General features: G+C 59.8%; 1 protein-coding gene across 1 annotated transcript in view; it reads left to right on the forward strand.

Annotated features, from left to right (window-relative positions):
• The window catches only part of LOC137375758 (G protein-coupled receptor kinase 6-like), a 157,256-nt gene that overhangs the window by 134,624 nt on the left and 5,849 nt on the right, over nucleotides 1-16,783 (forward strand). The window contains exon 13 of the mRNA XM_068043146.1: nucleotides 16,635-16,769. Coding sequence (XP_067899247.1) covers nucleotides 16,635-16,769 — 135 coding nt within the window. The remainder of the gene's footprint in view (nucleotides 1-16,634; nucleotides 16,770-16,783) is intronic.

The raw sequence follows: 16,783 nt of genomic DNA on the forward strand, positions 1-16,783 counted from the left end.
TTCACCTTACACGCTCCCCTCCCTCACTCTCCCCCTTCACCTTACACCCTCCCCTCCCCTCCCTCACTCTCCCCCTCACCTTACACTCTCCCCCCCCTCACACTCCCCCTTCACCTGACACGCTCTCCTCCCTCACTCTCCCCCTTCACCTTACACGCTCTCCTCCCTCACTCTCCCCCTTCACCTTACACGCTCGCCTCCCTCACTCTCCCCCTTCACCTTACACGCTCCCCTCCCTCACTCTCCCCCTTCACCTTACACGCTCCCCTCCCTCACTCTCCCCCTTCACCTTACACGCTCCCCTCCCTCACTCTCCCCCTTCACCTTACACGCTCCCCTCCCTCACTCTCCCCCTTCACCTTACACGCTCCTCTCCCTCACTCTCCCCCTTCACCTTACATGCTCCCCTCCCTCACTCTCCCCCTTCACTTTACACGCTCCGCCCCCTCACTCTCCCTCTTCACCTTACATGCTCCCCTCCCTCACTCTCCCCCTTCACCTTACACGCTCCCCCTCCTCACTCTCCCCCTCACCTTACACTCTCCCCCTTCACCTTACACGCTCGCCTCCCTCACTCTCCCCCTTCACCTTACACGCTCTCCTCCCTCACTCTCCCCCTTCACCTTAAACGCTCCCCTCCCTCACTCTCCCCCTTCACCTTACACGCTCCCCTCCCTCATTCTCCCCCTTCACCTTACACGCTCCCCTCCCTCACTCTCCCCCTCACCTTACACGCTCCCCTCCCTCACTCTCCCCGTTCACCTTACACTCTCCCCCCCCTCACTCTCCCCCTTCACCTTACACGCTCTCCTCCCTCACTCTCCCCCTTCACCTTACACGCTCCCCTCCCTCACTCTCCCCCTCACCTTACACGCTCCCCTCCCTCACTCTCCCTGTTCACCTTACACTCCCCCCCCTCACTCTCCCCCTTCACCTTACACGCTCTCCTCCCTCACTCTCCCCCTTCACCTTACACGCTCCCTTCCCTCACTCTCCCCTTTCACCTTACACGTTCCCCTCCCTCACTCTCCCCCTCCACCTTACACGCTCCTCTCCCTCACTCTCCCCTTCACCTTACATGCTCCCCTCCCTCACTCTCCCCCTTCACCTTACACGCTCCCCTCCCTCACTCTCCCCCTTCACCTTACACGCTCCTCTCCCTCACTCTCCCCCTTCACCTTACATGCTCCCCTCCCTCACTCTCCCCCTTCATCTTACACGCTCCGCCCCCTCACTCTCCCCCTCACCTTACACGCTCCCCTCCCTCACTCTCCCCCTTCACCTTACACTCTCCCCTCCCTCACTCTCCCCCTTCACCTAACACTCTCCCCCCCCTCACTCTCCCCCTTCACCTTACACGCTCGCCTCCCTCACTCTCCCCCTTCACCTTACACGCTCCCCTCCCTCACTCTCACCCTTCACCTTACACGCTCCCCTCCCTCACTCTCCCCCTTCACCTTACACGCTCCCCTCCCTCACTCTCCCCCTTCACCTTACACTCTCCCCCCCCTCACTCTCCCCCTTCACCTTACACGCTCTCCTCCCTCACTCTCCCCCTTCACCTTACACGCTCCCTTCCCTCACTCTCCCCCTTCACCTTACACGTTCCCCTCCCTCACTCTCCCCCTCCACCTTACACGCTCCTCTCCCTCACTCTCCCCTTCACCTTACATGCTCCCCTCCCTCACTCTCCCCCTTCACCTTACACGCTCCCCTCCCTCACTCTCCCCCTTCACCTTACACGCTCCTCTCCCTCACTCTCCCCCTTCACCTTACATGCTCCCCTCCCTCACTCTCCCCCTTCATCTTACACGCTCCGCCCCCTCACTCTCCCCCTCACCTTACACGCTCCCCTCCCTCACTCTCCCCCTCACCTTACACGCTCCCCTCCCTCACTCTCCCCCTTCACCTTACACTCTCCCCTCCCTCACTCTCCCCCTTCACCTTACACTCTCCCCCCCCTCACTCTCCCCCTTCACCTTACACGCTCTCCTCGCTCACTCTCCCCCTTCACCTTACACGCTCCCTTCCCTCACTCTCCCCCTTCACCTTACACACTCCCCTCCCTCACTCTCCCCCTTCACCTTACACGCTCCCCTCCCTCACTCTCCCCCTTCACCTTATACGCTCCCCTCCCTCACTCTCCCCCTTCACCTTACAAGCTCCTCTCCCTCACTCTCCCCCTTCACCTTACACGCTCCCCTCCCTCACTCTCCCCCTTCACCTTACACGCTCCTCTCCCTCACTCTCCCCCTTCACCTTACATGCTCCCCTCCCTCACTCTCCCCCTACACCTTACACGCTCCGCCCCCTCACTCTCCCCCTTCACCTTACATGCTCCCCTCACTCACTATCCCCCTTCACCTTACACGCTCCCCCCCCTCACTCTCCCCGTCACCTTACACTCTCCCCCCCCTCACTCTCCCCCTTCACCTTAGACGCTCTCCTTCCTCACTCTCCCCCTTCACCTTACACGCTCCCCTCCCTCACTCTCCCCCTCACCTTACACTCTCCCCCCCCTCACTCTCCCCCTTCACCTTACACGCTCGCCTCCCTCACTCTCCCCCTTCACCTTACAGGCTCTCCTCCCTCACTCTCCCCCTTCACCTTACACGCTCCCCTCCCTCACTCTCCCCCTTCACCTTACACCCTCCCCTCCCCTCCCTCACTCTCCCCCTCACCTTACACTCTCCCCCCCCTCACACTCCCCCTTCACCTGACACGCTCTCCTCCCTCACTCTCCCCCTTCACCTTACACGCTCTCCTCCCTCACTCTCCCCCTTCACCTTACACGCTCTCCTCCCTCACTCTCCCCCTTCACCTTACACGCTCCCCTCCCTCACTCTCCCCCTTCACCTTACACGCTCCCCTCCCTCACTCTCCCCCTTCACCTTACACGCTCCCCTCCCTCACTCTCCCCCTTCACCTTACACGCTCCCCTCCCTCACTCTCCCCCTTCACCTTACACGCTCCTCTCCCTCACTCTCCCCCTTCACCTTACATGCTCCCCTCCCTCACTCTCCCCCTTCACTTTACACGCTCCGCCCCCTCACTCTCCCTCTTCACCTTACATGCTCCCCTCCCTCACTCTCCCCCTTCACCTTACACGCTCCCCCTCCTCACTCTCCCCCTCACCTTACACTCTCCCCCTTCACCTTACACGCTCGCCTCCCTCACTCTCCCCCTTCACCTTACATGCTCTCCTCCCTCACTCTCCCCCTTCACCTTAAACGCTCCCCTCCCTCACTCTCCCCCTTCACCTTACACGCTCCCCTCCCTCATTCTCCCCCTTCACCTTACACGCTCCCCTCCCTCACTCTCCCCCTCACCTTACACGCTCCCCTCCCTCACTCTCCCCGTTCACCTTACACTCTCCCCCCCCTCACTCTCCCCCTTCACCTTACACGCTCTCCTCCCTCACTCTCCCCCTTCACCTTACACGCTCCCCTCCCTCACTCTCCCCCTCACCTTACACGCTCCCCTCCCTCACTCTCCCCGTTCACCTTACACTCCCCCCCCTCACTCTCCCCCTTCACCTTACACGCTCTCCTCCCTCACTCTCCCCCTTCACCTTACACGCTCCCTTCCCTCACTCTCCCCCTTCACCTTACACGTTCCCCTCCCTCACTCTCCCCCTCCACCTTACACGCTCCTCTCCCTCACTCTCCCCTTCACCTTACATGCTCCCCTCCCTCACTCTCCCCCTTCACCTTACACGCTCCCCTCCCTCACTCTCCCCCTTCACCTTACACGCTCCTCTCCCTCACTCTCCCCCTTCACCTTACATGCTCCCCTCCCTCACTCTCCCCCTTCATCTTACACGCTCCGCCCCCTCACTCTCCCCCTCACCTTACACGCTCCCCTCCCTCACTCTCCCCCTTCACCTTACACTCTCCCCTCCCTCACTCTCCCCCTTCACCTTACACTCTCCCCCCCCTCACTCTCCCCCTTCACCTTACACGCTCTCCTCCCTCACTCTCCCCCTTCACCTTACACGCTCCCTTTCCTCACTCTCCCCCTTCACCTTACACACTCCCCTCCCTCACTCTCCCCCTTCACCTTACACGCTCCCCTCCCTCACTCTCCCCCTTCACCTTATACGCTCCCCTCCCTCACTCTCCCCCTTCACCTTACAAGCTCCTCTCCCTCACTCTCCCCCTTCACCTTACACGCTCCCCTCCCTCACTCTCCCCCTTCACCTTACACGCTCCTCTCCCTCACTCTCCCCCTTCATCTAACATGCTCCCCTCCCTCACTCTCCCCCTTCACCTTACACGCTCCGCCCCCTCACTCTCCCCCTTCACCTTACATGCTCCCTTCACTCACTCTCTCCCCTTCACCTTACACGCTCCCCCCCCCTCACTCTCCCCGTCACCTTACACTCTCCCCCCCCTCACTCTCCCCCTTCACCTTACACGCTCTCCTCCCTCACTCTCCCCCTTCACCTTACACGCTCCCCTCCCTCACTCTCCCCCTCACCTTACACTCTCCCCCCCCTCAGTCTCCCCCTTCACCTTACACGCGCGCCTCCATCACTCTCCCCCTTCACCTTACAGGCTCTCCTCCCTCACTCTCCCCCTTCACCTTACACGCTCCCCTCCCTCACTCTCCCCCTTCACCTTACACCCTCCCCTCCCCTCCCTCACTCTCCCCCTCACCTTACACTCTCCCCCCCCTCACTCTCCCCTTTCACCTTACACGCTCTCCTCCCTCACTCTCCCCCTTCACCTTCCACGCTCCCCTCCCTCACTCTCCCCCTCACCTTACACTCTCCCCCCCCTCACTCTCCCCCTTCACCTTACATGCTCCCCCTCCTCACTCTTCCTCACCTTACACTCTCCCCCCCCTCACTCTCCCCCTTCACCTTACATGCTCTCCTCCCTCGCTCTCCCCCTTCACCTTACACGCTCCCCTCCCTCACTCTCCCCCTCACCTTACACTCTCCCCCCCCTCACTCTCCCCCTTCACCTTACACGCTCGCCTCCCTCACTCTCCCCCTTCACCTTACACGCTCCCCTCCCTCACTCTCACCCTTCACCTTACACGCTCCCCTCCCTCACTCTCCCCCTTCACCTTACACGCTCCCCTCCCTCACTCTCCCCCTTCACCTTACACTCTCCCCCCCTCACTCTCCCCCTTCACCTTACACGCTCTCCTCCCTCACTCTCCCCCTTCACCTTACACGCTCCCTTCCCTCACTCTCCCCCTTCACCTTACACGTTCCCCTCCCTCACTCTCCCCCTCCACCTTACACGCTCCTCTCCCTCACTCTCCCCTTCACCTTACATGCTCCCCTCCCTCACTCTCCCCCTTCACCTTACACGCTCCCCTCCCTCACTCTCCCCCTTCACCTTACACGCTCCTCTCCCTCACTCTCCCCCTTCACCTTACATGCTCCCCTCCCTCACTCTCCCCCTTCATCTTACACGCTCCGCCCCCTCACTCTCCCCCTCACCTTACACGCTCCCCTCCCTCACTCTCCCCCTCACCTTACACGCTCCCCTCCCTCACTCTCCCCCTTCACCTTACACTCTCCCCTCCCTCACTCTCCCCCTTCACCTTACACTCTCCCCCCCCTCACTCTCCCCCTTCACCTTACACGCTCTCCTCGCTCACTCTCCCCCTTCACCTTACACGCTCCCTTCCCTCACTCTCCCCCTTCACCTTACACACTCCCCTCCCTCACTCTCCCCCTTCACCTTACACGCTCCCCTCCCTCACTCTCCCCCTTCACCTTATACGCTCCCCTCCCTCACTCTCCCCCTTCACCTTACAAGCTCCTCTCCCTCACTCTCCCCCTTCACCTTACACGCTCCCCTCCCTCACTCTCCCCCTTCACCTTACACGCTCCTCTCCCTCACTCTCCCCCTTCACCTTACATGCTCCCCTCCCTCACTCTCCCCCTACACCTTACACGCTCCGCCCCCTCACTCTCCCCCTTCACCTTACATGCTCCCCTCACTCACTCTCCCCCTTCACCTTACACGCTCCCCCCCCTCACTCTCCCCGTCACCTTACACTCTCCCCCCCCTCACTCTCCCCCTTCACCTTACACGCTCTCCTCCCTCACTCTCCCCCTTCACCTTACACGCTCCCCTCCCTCACTCTCCCCCTCACCTTACACTCTCCCCCCCCTCACTCTCCCCCTTCACCTTACACGCTCGCCTCCCTCACTCTCCCCCTTCACCTTACAGGCTCTCCTCCCTCACTCTCCCCCTTCACCTTACACGCTCCCCTCCCTCACTGTCCCCCTTCACCTTACACCCTCCCCTCCCCTCCCTCACTCTCCCCCTCACCTTACACTCTCCCCCCCCTCACACTCCCCCTTCACCTGACACGCTCTCCTCCCTCACTCTCCCCCTTCACCTTACACGCTCTCCTCCCTCACTCTCCCCCTTCACCTTACACGCTCTCCTCCCTCACTCTCCCCCTTCACCTTACACGCTCCCCTCCCTCACTCTCCCCCTTCACCTTACACGCTCCCCTCCCTCACTCTCCCCCTTCACCTTACACGCTCCCCTCCCTCACTCTCCCCCTTCACCTTACACGCTCCCCTCCCTCACTCTCCCCCTTCACCTTACACGCTCCTCTCCCTCACTCTCCCCCTTCACCTTACATGCTCCCCTCCCTCACTCTCCCCCTTCACTTTACACGCTCCGCCCCCTCACTCTCCCTCTTCACCTTACATGCTCCCCTCCCTCACTCTCCCCCTTCACCTTACACGCTCCCCCTCCTCACTCTCCCCCTCACCTTACACTCTCCCCCTTCACCTTACACGCTCGCCTCCCTCACTCTCCCCCTTCACCTTACACGCTCTCCTCCCTCACTCTCCCCCTTCACCTTAAACGCTCCCCTCCCTCACTCTCCCCCTTCACCTTACACGCTCCCCTCCCTCATTCTCCCCCTTCACCTTACACGCTCCCCTCCCTCACTCTCCCCCTCACCTTACACGCTCCCCTCCCTCACTCTCCCCGTTCACCTTACACTCTCCCCCCCCTCACTCTCCCCCTTCACCTTACACGCTCTCCTCCCTCACTCTCCCCCTTCACCTTACACGCTCCCCTCCCTCACTCTCCCCCTCACCTTACACGCTCCCCTCCCTCACTCTCCCTGTTCACCTTACACTCCCCCCCCTCACTCTCCCCCTTCACCTTACACGCTCTCCTCCCTCACTCTCCCCCTTCACCTTACACGCTCCCTTCCCTCACTCTCCCCCTTCACCTTACACGTTCCCCTCCCTCACTCTCCCCCTCCACCTTACACGCTCCTCTCCCTCACTCTCCCCTTCACCTTACATGCTCCCCTCCCTCACTCTCCCCCTTCACCTTACACGCTCCCCTCCCTCACTCTCCCCCTTCACCTTACACGCTCCTCTCCCTCACTCTCCCCCTTCACCTTACATGCTCCCCTCCCTCACTCTCCCCCTTCATCTTACACGCTCCGCCCCCTCACTCTCCCCCTCACCTTACACGCTCCCCTCCCTCACTCTCCCCCTTCACCTTACACTCTCCCCTCCCTCACTCTCCCCCTTCACCTAACACTCTCCCCCCCCTCACTCTCCCCCTTCACCTTACACGCTCTCCTCCCTCACTCTCCCCCTTCACCTTACACGCTCCCTTTCCTCACTCTCCCCCTTCACCTTACACACTCCCCTCCCTCACTCTCCCCCTTTACCTTACACGCTCCCCTCCCTCACTCTCCCCCTTCACCTTATACGCTCCCCTCCCTCACTCTCCCCCTTCACCTTACAAGCTCCTCTCCCTCACTCTCCCCCTTCACCTTACACGCTCCCCTCCCTCACTGTCCCCCTTCACCTTACACGCTCCTCTCCCTCACTCTCCCCCATCACCTTACATGCTCCCCTCCCTCACTCTCCCCCTACACCTTACACGCTCCGCCCCCTCACTCTCCCCCTTCACCTTACATGCTCCCCTCACTCACTCTCCCCCTTCACCTTACACGCTCCCCCCCCCCTCACTCTCCCCGTCACCTTACACTCTCCCCCCCCTCACTCTCCCCCTTCACCTTACACGCTCTCCTCCCTCACTCTCCCCCTTCACCTTACACGCTCCCCTCCCTCACTCTCCCCCTCACCTTACACTCTCCCCCCCCTCACTCTCCCCCTTCACCTTACACGCTCGCCTCCCTCACTCTCCCCCTTCACCTTACAGGCTCTCCTCCCTCACTCTCCCCCTTCACCTTACACGCTCCCCTCCCTCACTCTCCCCCTTCGCCTTACACCCTCCCCTCCCCTCCCTCACTCTCCCCCTCACCTTACACTCTCCCCCCCCTCACACTCCCCCTTCACCTTACACGCTCTCCTCCCTCACTCTCCCCCTTCACCTTACACGCTCTCCTCCCTCACTCTCCCCCTTCACCTTACACGCTCTCCTCCCTCACTCTCCCCCTTCACCTTCCACGCTCCCCTCCCTCACTCTCCCCCTTCACCTTACACGCTCCCCTCCCTCACTCTCCCCCTTCACCTTACACGCTCCCCTCCCTCACTCTCCCCCTTCACCTTACACGCTCTCCTCCCTCACTCTCCCCCTTCACCTTACACGCTCCCCTCCCTCACTCTCCCCCTTCACCTTACACGCTCCCCTCCCTCACTCTCCCCCTTCACCTTACACGCTCCCCTCCCTCACTCTCCCCCTTCACCTTACACGCTCCCCTCCCTCACTCTCCCCCTTCACCTTACACGCTCCCTCCCTCACTCTCCCCCTTCACCTTACATGCTCCCCTCCCTCACTCTCCCCCTTCACTTTACACGCTCCGCCCCCTCACTCTCCCTCTTCACCTTACATGCTCCCCTCCCTCATTCTCCCCCTTCACCTTACACGCTCCCCCTCCTCACTCTCCCCCTCACCTTACACTCTCCCCCTTCACCTTACACGCTCGCCTCCCTCACTCTCCCCCTTCACCTTACACGCTCTCCTCCCTCACTCTCCCCCTTCACCTTAAACGCTCCCCTCCCTCACTCTCCCCCTTCACCTTACACGCTCCCCTCCCTCATTCTCCCCCTTCACCTTACACGCTCCCCTCCCTCACTCTCCCCCTCACCTTACACGCTCCCCTCCCTCACTCTCCCCGTTCACCTTACACGCTCCCCCCCTCACTCTCCCCCTTCACCTTACACGCTCTCCTCCCTCACTCTCCCCCTTCACCTTACACGCTCCCCTCCATCACTCTCCCCCTTCACCTTACACGCTCCCCTCCCTCACTCTCCCCCTTCACCTTACACGCTCCCCTCCCTCACTCTCCCCCTTCACCTTACACGCTCCCCTCCCTCACTCTCCCCCTTCACCTTACACGCTCCCCTCCCTCACTCTCCCCCTCACCTTACACGCTCCCCTCCCTCACTCTCCCCCCTCACCTTACACGCTCCCCCTCACCTTGCACGCTCCCCTCTCTCACTCTCCCCCTCGCCCCCAGTGTTTCCAGCTGCAGCTCCTAGAAGCCCGGGTTTCAGAGCTGGAGCGGCGGTTGGGGACACAGTGGAGCATCCGCGAAGTGGAGAGTATCCTGGATAGCACGTATCGAGATGTGGTCACACTGCAGGCTCAGACCCCACAGGCAGGAGGGGAATGGGTGACCACCAGGCAGAGCAAGAAGACTAGGCAGGCTGTGCAGGAATCTCCTGTGGTTATTCCCCTGCAAAACAGATATACTGCTTTGGATACTGTTGGGGGGAATGGCCTCTCAGGGGAAAGCAGCAACACCCCAATTCGTTGCACCATGGTTGGCTCTGCTGCACTGGGGAGCAATAAAAAGTGTGGGAATGCAATAGTTATAGGAGATTCAATTGTAAGGGGAATAGATAGGCATTTCTGTGGCCACAAACGAGACTCCAGGATGGTATGTTGCCTCCCTGGTTCTAGGATCAAGGATGTCTCAGAGCGGTTACAGGACATTCTGAAGGGGGAGGGTGAACAGCCAGTGGTCGTGGTACACATTGGTACGAATGAGGTCCTAAAAGCAGAATATAGGGAGCTAGGAAGTAAATTGAAAAGTGGGACTTTAAAGGTAGTGATCTCAGGATTACTAGCAGTGCCACGTGCTAGTCAGAGTAGAAATAGCAGGATATATCGGATGAATATGTGACTGAGGAGTTGGTGTGAGGGGGGAGGGTTTAGATTCCTGGGACATTGGGACTGTTCTGGGGGAGGTGGGACGAGTTACACCTGGGCAGGACCAGGACTGATGTCCGAGGGGGAGTATTTGCTAGAGTGGTTGGGGAGGGTTTAAACTAAAATGGCAGGGGGATGGGAACCTTTGCAAGGAGTCAGAGGAGGGGGGATCACAGACAAGAACAAAAGACCGTAAGGGGAATGAGAAAAGTGATAGACAGAGAAATCAAGGGCCAGAATCAAACAGGGCCACAGTGAAAAATAGTGGGAAGGGGCCAAGTAATGTTAAAAAAACAAGCCTTCAGATTTTGTGCCTTAACGTGCAGAGCATTCGCAATAAAGTGGATGAATTAATCGCACAAATAGATGTAAACGGGTATGATGTAGTGGGGATTACGGAGACATGGCTGCAAGGTGACCAGGGATGGGAAATGAACATCCAGGGGTATTCAGTATTTAGGAAGGGCAGACAAAAAGCAAAAGGTGGTGGAGTTCCATTGCTGGTTAAAGAGGAAATTAACGCAATAGTGAGGAAAGATATTAGCTCTGACGATGTGGAATCTGTATGGGTAGAGCTGAGGAACACTAACAGGCAAAAACATGAGTGGGGATTGTATATAGACCCCCAAACTGAAGTGGTGATGTTAGGGAATGGCTTTAAACAGGAAATTGGAGACGCATGCGATAAAGGAACATCTGTAATTATGGGTGACTTTGATCTGCATATAGATTGGGCAATTCAAATTCGTCACAATACCGGAGAGGAGGAATTCATGGAGTGTATATGGGATGGCTTTCTGGACCAATACGTTGAGGAACCAACTAGAGAACAGACCATCCTAGACTGGGTATTGTGTAATGAGAGAGGAATAATTGACAATCCAGTTGTGCAAGACCCCTTGGGAATGTGTGACCATAATATGATAGAATTCTTCATCAAGATGGAGAGTGACATAGTTGATTCTGAGATTAGGAGCCTGAATCTTAATAAAAGAAAGTACGAAGGTATGAGGAAGGAAACGTTACTTAAAGGGATGACGGTGGATAGGCAATGGCAAACATTCAAAGAGTGCATGGATGAACTGCAATAATTGCTTATTCCTGTCTGGCGCAAAAGTAAAATGAGAAAGGTAGCCAAACCATGGCTTACAAGGGAAATTAGAGATAGCATTAGATCCAAGGAAGAATTCGCCAGAAAAAACAAAACAGACCTGAGGATTAGGAGCAGTTTAGAATTCATCAAAGGGGGACCAAGGGATTGATTAAGAAGGGGAAAATAGAGTACGAGAGTAAGCTTGTGGGGAACATAAAGTTTCTATAGGTATGTGAAGAGAAAAAGATTGGTGAAGACAAATGTACGTCCCTTACAGTCAGAAACAGGGGAATATATTATGGGGAACAAAGAAATTACTGACCAACTAAATGCATACTTTGGTTCGGCCTTCACAAAGGACACAAATATCATACCAGAAATGTTGGGGAACACAGGGTTTAGTGAGGGAGAGGAACTGAAAGAAATCAGTATTAGTAGAGAAATGGTGTTGGGGAAATTGATGGGATTGAAGGCCGATAAATCCCCAGGGCCTGATAATCTACATCCCTGAGTACTTAATGAAGTGACTCCAGAAATAGTGGATGCTTTGGTGGTCATCTTCCAAGATTCTATAGACCCTGGAACAGTTCCTACAGATTGGACGGTAGCTAATGTAACCCCACTATTTAAAAAGGGAGGTAGAGAGAAAGCAGGGAATTATAGACCAGTCAGCCTGGCGTCGGTAGTGGGGAAAATTCTAGAGTCCATTATAAAAGATTTTATAGCAGAGCACTTGGAGAACAGTGGTAGAATCGGACAGAGTCAGCATGGATTTACAAAAGGGAAATTGTACTAGAATTCTTTGAGGACGTAACGAGTAGAGTTGATGAGGGGGAGCCAGTAGATGTGGTTTATTTTGACTTTCAGAAGGCGAGCAACAAAGTCCCACATAACAGATTAGCGTGTAAAATTAAGGCGCATTGGATTGGGGGTAGTGTATTGTGATGTATAGAAAATTAGTTGGCAGACAGGAAACAAAGAGTAGGGATAAATGGGTCTTTTTACGAGGAATAGCAGGCAGTGACTAGTGGGGTACCGCAGGGATCGGTGCTAGGACCCCAGCTATTCACAATATATATTAATGATTTAGATGAGGGAACTAAATGTAATATCTCCAAATTTGCAGATGACACAAAACTGGGTGGGAGAGTGTGCTGTGAGGAGGATGCAGAGAGGCTTCAGGGTGATTTGGACAAGTTAAGTGAGTGGGCAAATGCATGGCAGATGCAATATAACGTGGTTAAATGTGAGGTTATCCACTTTGGTAGCAAAAACAGGAAGGCAGATTATTATCTGAATGGCTATAAACTGAGAGAGGGGAATATGCAGCGAGACCTGGGTGTTCTCGTACACCAGTCGCATGCAGGTGCAACAGGCAGTAAAAAAGGCAAATGGTATTTTGGCCTTCATAGCGAGAGAATTCAAGAACAGGAGCAGGGATGTCTTGCTGCAATTATATAGGGCCGAGGTGAGGCCACACCTGGAATATTGTGTGCAGTTTTTGTCTCCTTATCTGAGGAAGAATGTTCTTGCTAGAGAGGGAGTGCAGCGAAGGTTTACCAGACTGATTCCTGGGATGGTGGGACTGACATATGAGGAGAAATTGAGTCGGTCAGGATTATATTCGCTGGAGTTCAGAAGAGTGAGGGGGGATCTCATAGAAACCTATAAAATTCTAACAGGACTTGACAGGGTAGATGCAGGAAGGATGTTCCCGATGGTGGGGGAGTTCAGAACCAGGGGTCATAGTCTAAGGATACAGGGTAAACCTTTCAGGACTGAGATGAGGAGAAATTTCTTCACCCAAAGAATGGTGAACCTGTGGAATTCGCTACCACAGAAAGCAGTTGAGGCCAAAACATTGTATATTTTCAAGAAATATAGCTCTTGGGTCGAAAGGGATCAAACGATATGGGGGGGAAAGCGGGAACAGGTTACTGAGTTGGCTGATCAGCCATGATCATAATGAATAGCAGAGTAGGCTCTAAGGGCCAAATGGCCTACTCCTGCTCCTATTTTATATGTTGCTTACACATTCCCCTCCCTCACTCTCCCCAACAACTTGCACACTGCCCTCCCTCCCTCACTCTCCCCTCCCTCGTTCTCCCCTCCCTCGCCATCCCCTCCCTCCCTCGCTCTCCTCTCCTCCCTCCCTCCCTCTCCCCTGTCTCCCTCCCTCCCCCCTCTCTCGCACTCCCCTCCCTCCCTCGCACTCCCCGCCCTCCCTCGCACTCCCCTCCCACCCTCGCCCTCCACTCCCTCCATCCATCCCTCGCTCTCCCCTCCGTCCCTCTCTTGCTCTCCCCTCCCTCACTCGCTCTCCCCCTCCCTCCCTCGCCCCCTCCCTCCCTGCCTCCCTGGCTCTATCCCTCCCTCCCTCCCTCCCTCTCCCTCCATCGTTCTCCCCCTCCCTCGCCATCCCCTCCCTCCCTCGCTCTCCCCTCCTGCCTCCCTCGCTCTCCCCCTCCCTCCCTCGCTCTCCCCCTCCCCCCGCTCCCTCCATCGCCCCCCCCTCCCCCCGCTCCCTCCATCGCCCCATCCCTCGCTCGCTCTCCCCTTCCCACCCTCGCTCGCTCCCCCCCTCCCTCCCTCTCTCGCTCCCCCCTCCCTCCCTCTCTCGCTCCCACCCTCCCTCCTCGCTCCTCTCGCCCCCTCCCTTCCTCTCCCCCTCCCTCGCTCCCTCTCGCCCCCTCCCTTCCTCTCCACCCTCTCCCTCGCTCCCCTCTCGCCCCCTCCCTTCCTCTCCCCCCTCCCTCGCTCTCCCCCCTTCCACCCTCGCTGACTCCCTCACTCTCTCTTCCCCCCTCCTCTCCCCCTCCCTCTCTCCTCGCTCTCCCCCTCCCTGCCTCGCTTTGCCCCTCCCTCCCTCCCTCGCTCACCCTCTCCCCCCCTCCGCACTCCCCCCTCGCTCTCCTCCCCCCCCGCTCTCCTTCCCCCCCCCGCTCTCCTTCCCCCCCCTCGCTCTCCTCTCCCCCCTCGCTCTCCTTCCCCCCCCCTCGCTCTCCTCCGCCCCCCTCGCTCTCCTTCCCCCTCCCCTCGCTCTCCTTCCCCCCCCCTCTCCCCACCCCCCCTCTCCCCACCCCCCCCTCTCTCCCCACCCCCCCTCTCCCTGCTCTCCCTCTCTCCCCGCTCTCCCTCTCTCCCCCACCCCCCGCTCTCCCTCTCCCCCCCCGCTCTCTCCCCCCTCGCTCTCCCCCCTCCCCCCTCGCTCTCCCCCCCCGCTCTCTGCCTCTCCCCCCCCCGCTCTCCCTCTCTCCCCCCCCACCGCTCTCCCTCTCTCCCCCACCCCACTCTCCCCCTCTCCCCCCCCGCTCTCCCTCTCTCCCCCACCCCACTCTCCCCCCCCACCCCATTCTCCCCCTCTCTCCCCCCCCACCCCACTCTCCCCCTCTCTCCCCCCCCCCGCTCTCCCCCTGTCTCCCCCCCCCGCTCTCCCTCTCTCCCCCACCCCACTCTTCCCCTCTCTCCCCCCCTCATTCCCCCACCCCACTCTCTCCCCCCTCTCACCCCCCACCCCACTCTCCCCCTCTCTCCCCCCTCTCTCCCCCTCACCCCACTCTCCCCCCCCACCCCACTCTCCCCCTCTCTCCCCCCCACCCCACTCTCCCCCTCTCTCTCCCCCCCACCCCACTCTCCCCCCCCACCCCACTCTCCCCCCACCCCACTCTCCCCCTCCTCGCTCTCTCCCCCCTCCCCCCTCGCTCTCCCTCTCTCCCCCACCCCACTCTCCCCCTCCTCGCTCTCTCCCCCCTCCCCCCTCCTCTCCCTCTCTCCCCCACCCCACTCTCCCCCTCCTCGCTCTCCCCCCTCCTCCTCTCTCCCCCCTCGCTCTCCCTCTCTCCCCCTCTCTCCCCCCTCGCTCTCCCTCTCTCCCCCACCCCACTCTCCCCCTCCTCGCTCTCTCCCCCCTCCCCCCCTCGCTCTCCCTCTCTCTCCCCCCCCGCTCTCCCTCTCTCCCCCACCCCACCACCACTCTCCCTCTCTCCCCCACCCCACTCTTCCCCACCCCACTCTCCCTCTCTCCCCCACCCCACTCTCCCCCACACCCCCCCACCCCACTCTCCCTCTCTCCCCCACCCCACTCTCCCTCTCTCCCCCACCCCACTCTCCCTCTCTCCCCACCCCACTCTCCCCCTCCTCGCTCTCTCCCCCCTCCCCCCCTCGCTCTCCCTCTCTCTCCCCCCCGCTCTCCCTCTCTCCCCCACCCCACTCTCCCTCTCTCCCCCACCCCACCCCACTCTCCCCCTCTATCTCCCCTCCCCCCCTCTCTCCCCCACCCCACTCTCCCCTCTCCCCCACCCCACCCCACTCTCCCTCTCTCCCCCACCCCACTCTCCCCCACCCCACTCTCCCTCTCTCCCCCACCCCACTCTCCCCCACCCCCCCCACCCCACTCTCCCTCTCTCCCCCACCCCACTCTCCCTCTCTCCCCCACCCCACTCTCCCCCTCCTCGCTCTCTCCCCCCCTCCCCCCTCGCTCTCCCTCTCTCTCCCCCCCGCTCTCCCTCTCTCCCCCACCCCACTCTCCCTCTCTCCCCCACCCCACCCCACTCTCCCCCTCTCTCTCCCCTCCCCCCCACTCTCCCTCTCTCCCCCACCCCACTCTCCCTCTCTCCCCCACCCCACTCTCCCTCTCTCTCCCACCCCACTCTCCCCCACCCCACTCTCCCTCTCTCCCCCACCCCACTCTCCCCCACCCCACTCTCCCTCTCTCCCCCACCCCACTCTCCCCCACCCCCCCACCCCACTCTCCCTCTCTCCCCCACCCCACTCTCCCTCTCTCCCCCACCCCACTCTCCCTCTCTCCCCCACCCCACTCTCCCCCACCCCACTCTCCCCCACCCCACTCTCCCTCTCTCCCCCACCCCACTCTCCCCCACCCCCCACCCCACTCTCCCTCTCTCCCCCACCCCACCCCACTCTCCCTCTCTCCCCCACCCCACTCTCCCCCACCCCACTCTCCCTCTCTCCCCCACCCCACTCTCCCCACCCCCCCACCCCACTCTCCCTCTCTCCCCCACCTCACTCTCCCTCTCTCCCCCACCCCACTCTCCCTCTCTCCCCCACCCCACTCTCCCCCTCCTCGCTCTCATCCCCCCTCCCCCTCGCTCTCCCTCTCTCTTCCCCCCGCTCTCCCTCTCTCCCCCACCCCACTCTCCCTCTCTCCCCCACCCCACCCCACTCTCCCCCTCTCTCTCCACTCCCCCCCACTCTCCCTCTCTCCCCCACCCCACTCTCCCCTCTCTCCCCCACCCCACTCTCCCCCTCTCTCTCCCCCTCCCCCCTCGCTCTCCCCCCCCCCTCGCTCTCAGTCCCACAGAGTAAAGCTACCTCTATCCAGTCCTGTTAAACGTGGCACTGTTTAGTAACAGTGATGATGTTCTCAAGCTTTCTGGTGTATCTTTGGTTTTCAGATGATTGAGACGGAATGTTTCAGTGAACTGAATGTGTTTGGCAGTGACGGCTCCACGCCCCCAGACCTGGACTGGAGAGGGCAGCCTGAACCTCAGCCTAAGAAGGGGCTGCTGCAGTGGCTGTTCAGTCGACAGGTAGGCCTGAGCTA

Source organism: Heterodontus francisci, chromosome 12 (assembly GCF_036365525.1).
Source record: "Heterodontus francisci isolate sHetFra1 chromosome 12, sHetFra1.hap1, whole genome shotgun sequence".
NCBI lineage: Eukaryota > Metazoa > Chordata > Chondrichthyes > Heterodontiformes > Heterodontidae > Heterodontus > Heterodontus francisci.